Genomic DNA, 4496 nt, shown 5'->3' on the forward strand with positions numbered 1-4496 from the left:
ATTGGAGGTCAAAGAGAGAGGAGAGATGGCATAGTGGTGCTACAAAAACATACACACATATATATATACATACATACATCTATATCATATAATATTATATAGAGAGTATTATCTATATATATCTATCTAGGAGAGAGAGAGAGAGAGAGAGAGAGAGAGAGAGAGAGAGAGAGAGAATATTGCAATACACACACACACACACACACACATAAATACATGTATATATTGAAAGAGAGAATATATATATATATATATTTAATTATTTAATTATGTAAAAAAATTAACATATTTATCATAATAAAACACACACACATACATAAACACATTATATATATATATATATATATATATATCGTATAGTTATATACACATTATACTCTTTATATAATATAATATAATATATATATGTATATTATACACACACACACACACATATGAATGTGTGTGCATATGTGAATGTATATGTGTGTGTGCAGGAATGTGAATTTTTTTATGTGAGAATTTTTGTGTATATGTTTGTGTACGTGCGTGCACATGCATATGTGTGTGAGTGTGTGCATATACACGTGCAAATGTGTGTGCGCATATGCATCTATGTATACATGTGTGCCTATCGATGTGTGTGCACATGCATATGCGAATATATATGTGTGTGTGCGGACATGTGATCTTTTTATATGACCATTATGTGTGTGAGAGTGTGTGCATGTGCATGTGCAATTATGTGTGCGCATGTCCAGCTATGTATACATGTCTGCCTATCGATGGTGTCCACATGTATTTGTGTATGAAGTCAGTTAGTGTGTACGTGTATATATATTTAAGTTTATATGCATGTACGTGTATATATATTTAAGTTTATATGCATGTATGTGTATGTGTGAGGTTAAGTGTGTGCGTGTAAGTGTGCATATTTGTGTATGTGCACCAGGGATTTCACTGACGTAAACGAAAACATGTGAACATGTTAATAATATATGTTAATAACACAAAAAATCTTGTGATCACATGTTATATTCACAAAGCTTTCACAAGGGTCTAAAAAAATTATCTTTGTCGGGCATAAAAAATCTTCTTAGGTGGCCATTGACTTGCTATTATGTGAAGATGGTAACATGAGAACATGTGAATAGCTTATTCCCATGTGTGGCCAAGCTTTTAAGGGGTTCCCAAATGGCAAGTGACCTGTTATTTTTTGTGAACGGTAACATGAGAACATGTGAATAACTTGTTCACATGTGTTATTATCACAAAAAATCTTGTGATCATGTGAATATTAAATCCCTGATGTGCACGTGTGTGCGAGTGTGTGTGTGTGTGTGCATGTGTGTGTGGTGATTTGTGTGCATACACATGCATGTGTTTATGTTGGCATGCATATAGATATATTCATATATACATATATACATACCTATAAATATGTGTGTGTGTGTGTGTGTGTGTGTGTGAGCACTTATATATATGAGAAACATTATTCAATGAGCAAAAGACTTGATGTCGACAACTAATTATGAGCCCCAATGCATCTAGGCTTGTGGAAAAGAACGTTGGACCTTTTAAAAAGTTCAAAAATGTGAAACTCTCATATATATATATATATATGAGACTCATTCAATGAGCAAATGACTCATTAAAAAAATTCTCCTTTCTCCTTTATGTGAAGGGCTCTCCTTTGCTTGCCAAATGGCAGGTTACAAATAATTGATATATAGATGTAATGTGCATATGGGAATACACTTGTTAGGTGCCCATATGTGCATACATGTTAGATTTTGGGGTGGGACAACCCTTAAATTGGAATCACAAATCATGGTTTCATTAGTAGCATACATCAGTGCCTTTCGAGCAGTAGCACACATCCGTCCCAAAGTAGAGGCATTGGCTTTGCATCTATCCTAGTGGCATAAAATTGAGATACCCACTCTCGCATTTTTTATTAAAAAATTTAACATCACTTTATGCATCACATATGTGTTTTTGCACATCCTTATAAAGATAATCCGTTTACATATATACATATATACAATATGGCACATATGTATATAGATATGTTCTCTCTCTTTCTCTCTCTCTCTCTCTCTCACACACACACACACACACACACATTCCTTTAAACCTTACACCCTATATTGGCTTCGTTTTGATATTTTAGTCATTTTGTAGGGCTTCATAGTTGACACCATATGTAAATTTTCAAGCATCAGTTGAAGCCCAAAAAGACCTTTGAAGCCAAAAATGGGGTTTAAATTTATGATGTCATATGGAGGGGGCAAGTAGATACAAATATTAAAGATATGACAATGCATTAAAATAATATAGCATCTGATGATATTATTTAAACAGGAAAATAGGAAGATAAATGTTGATATTGTTGTTTGTTTTGATCCAACCTTACCAAGGGAAGGTCATCATAATGATTACAGCTTATTTTATCTATTTAAACACTATCTTCTCTTTTGCAACTCCACCATATTCATTTCTTGACACTTTCAAGGGTGGCAAAAGAAAGGACATAGATTTATTTTTATCTCAACCATAGTGCTTGTATGTGCATGCATGTGCGCGCCTCATGCACGCGCATGTGTGTGTGTGTGTGTGTGTGTGTGTGTGTGAGAGAGAGAGAGAGAGAGAGAGAGAGAGAGAGAGAGAGAGAGAGAGAGCATGTGGGGGGCTTGTCCTCTCACTAAAGTTTTTAAAGTAATTGGATGTTTTTGAAAGCTTGACATTTCATTCTTTTTCAATCTTGTGTATTCCTACTTAAGTTATGATTCACACTCTTAAAAAATCCATATAAGATTTAGTTTACTTATCTATTTTGCTAAGATATTGCACTTGATGCTCACGCCCCTTAGACTTTGTAATAAAATATGTCATTGACTTCTTAGTGGTAGTGCCCATGCCTCCCAAAGTGGAGGAACTAAGTTTGAATCTATCCTAGTGGCATGAAATTTAATTATCCACTATCAAAATTTAATTATCCAACGAGAAGCGATAGGAAGGCCATTTCAGCGAGGGCCATTGGGGTCATATGATCAGCTGCGCCTGATGCTGGGGATGGGGCAGGGGATCCACTCTGGGCCATCACGCTATCAGCACTCAGAATAGCACACACCACCAGAGCCATAGCTACCGATCCCTTCAAGGGAGGGAAAGCCATTGTTTTCTTGTAGAGACAAAGCCCTGTAAAATCAAAAACCGACCAAACAAGAAAACAAAACAAAACAATGAGTAGAGCAGACGATAGCAATCTCTCTCGCTCTCTCTCTCTCTCTCTCTCTCTCTTACACACACACAAAAACCCATCTAGATTTCTTAGCTTTCTTTGATCTTGCTTGATCATGTCAATACACACACACATATGTATATATATATGGACCAGCAACAGATGCAGGAAGCGCAAATAAAGTTGAGATAGCTGCAGCAAATCCCTCTCTCTCTCTCTCTCTCTGTCTGTCTGTCTGTCTGTCTCTACACACACACGCGCGCACACACACAGAAAGAAAGAGGCCAAACGATCTCACACTCTGCAAGACGATTAACGAGCGAGTTGTAAAAATGTGCAGTACGCTTGGAAAACTGTGGAGACTTGCTGCAGCCGTTATATAGTGTAGAGATTGCCGTGAGCCTTGGGAGGAGTGCGATGCGGGCGGGCGGGCGGGCGGCTTTGCAGGATCCGCAAGCGTGGAAGGGGTTGGCACGTCGCCTCGTTGTTTTATAATTACACAAGCCCCTGTTGAACAAGTCCAAAATTTCAAAACTAACCCAACGTTGGGCTGCAAAACCCTTACAATATGCATCATCCTCACCATGGGGTGACGAGATATTATTGAACCAGTATTTTCTTCATATTCTCTCCCAATAGTAACCTTTTCTAAGATGAAGCAAACCCAACCTTTCTAGAACCGTAGTTCACTGCATCACTTTGACAAAAGTGTTTTAAACCAATCCTATCTATAGATGTTATGTATATTTACACATGTCTTTTTCTTATTCACATAGGTGACATTCATGTGTACACGTGCAAGCGCACATGGGAAAGAGAATAATTTGCACTTTAACCTTAGTGCTTGTATGCATGCATGTGTGTGCAAAAGAGAGAGAGAGACAGAGAGAGAGAGAGAGAGAGAGAGAAGAACGTGGGAACATGGGAGCATGCCCTCTCACTTAGGCTTTTTAAGCTATTAAATATTTAAGGCAAGCTTCACATTCTATTTTTTATTAGGCTTGTCTATTCCCTCTTAGTTATTAGTCTTAGTCAATCGAGAGAGAGAGAGAGAGAGAGAGAGAGAGAGAGAGAGAGAGAGAGAACATGGGAGCATGCCCTCTTATTTAGGCTTCTTAAGCTATTAGATATTTAAGGCAAGCTTCACATTCTTTTCTTTATCAAGCTTGTCTATTCCTTCTTAGGTATTAGTCTCAATCAAAAAGGTTACACATAGCATCCTTGCCTCCCTTCATGCTGTAGGAAGCCTAATTTCTTTTAAAAAAAACCCCAT

The 4496-nt window shown here is 37.3% G+C and overlaps 1 protein-coding gene across 1 annotated transcript; it reads right to left on the reverse strand.

The window, feature by feature from the left end:
* Positions 1-2959: 2959 nt before the first annotated feature.
* LOC147608278 (uncharacterized) lies at positions 2960-4496 on the reverse strand. Its single transcript, XM_086789059.1, has 3 exons — positions 4492-4496; positions 3522-3730; positions 2960-3180 (listed from the first exon to the last, which is right to left on the reverse strand). The coding sequence occupies exons 1-3, from the start codon at positions 4494-4496 to the stop codon at positions 2975-2977; spliced, it is 420 nt and encodes a 139-aa protein (XP_086645185.1). The 3' UTR covers positions 2960-2974.

This window comes from Cibotium barometz, chromosome 53 (assembly GCF_041138505.1).
Source record: "Cibotium barometz isolate CiBa-2024 chromosome 53, ASM4113850v1, whole genome shotgun sequence".
Taxonomy (NCBI): Eukaryota; Viridiplantae; Streptophyta; class Polypodiopsida; order Cyatheales; family Cibotiaceae; genus Cibotium; species Cibotium barometz.

What these genes read in the sequence shown, in the direction of transcription:
- LOC147608278 (XM_086789059.1), bottom strand. An exon ending in CGTTAATCGTCTTGCAGAGT is followed by an intron (nt 3,181 to 3,521) that starts GTGAGATCGTTT and finishes TTGATTTTACAG; the next exon opens with GGCTTTGTCTCTACAAGAAA.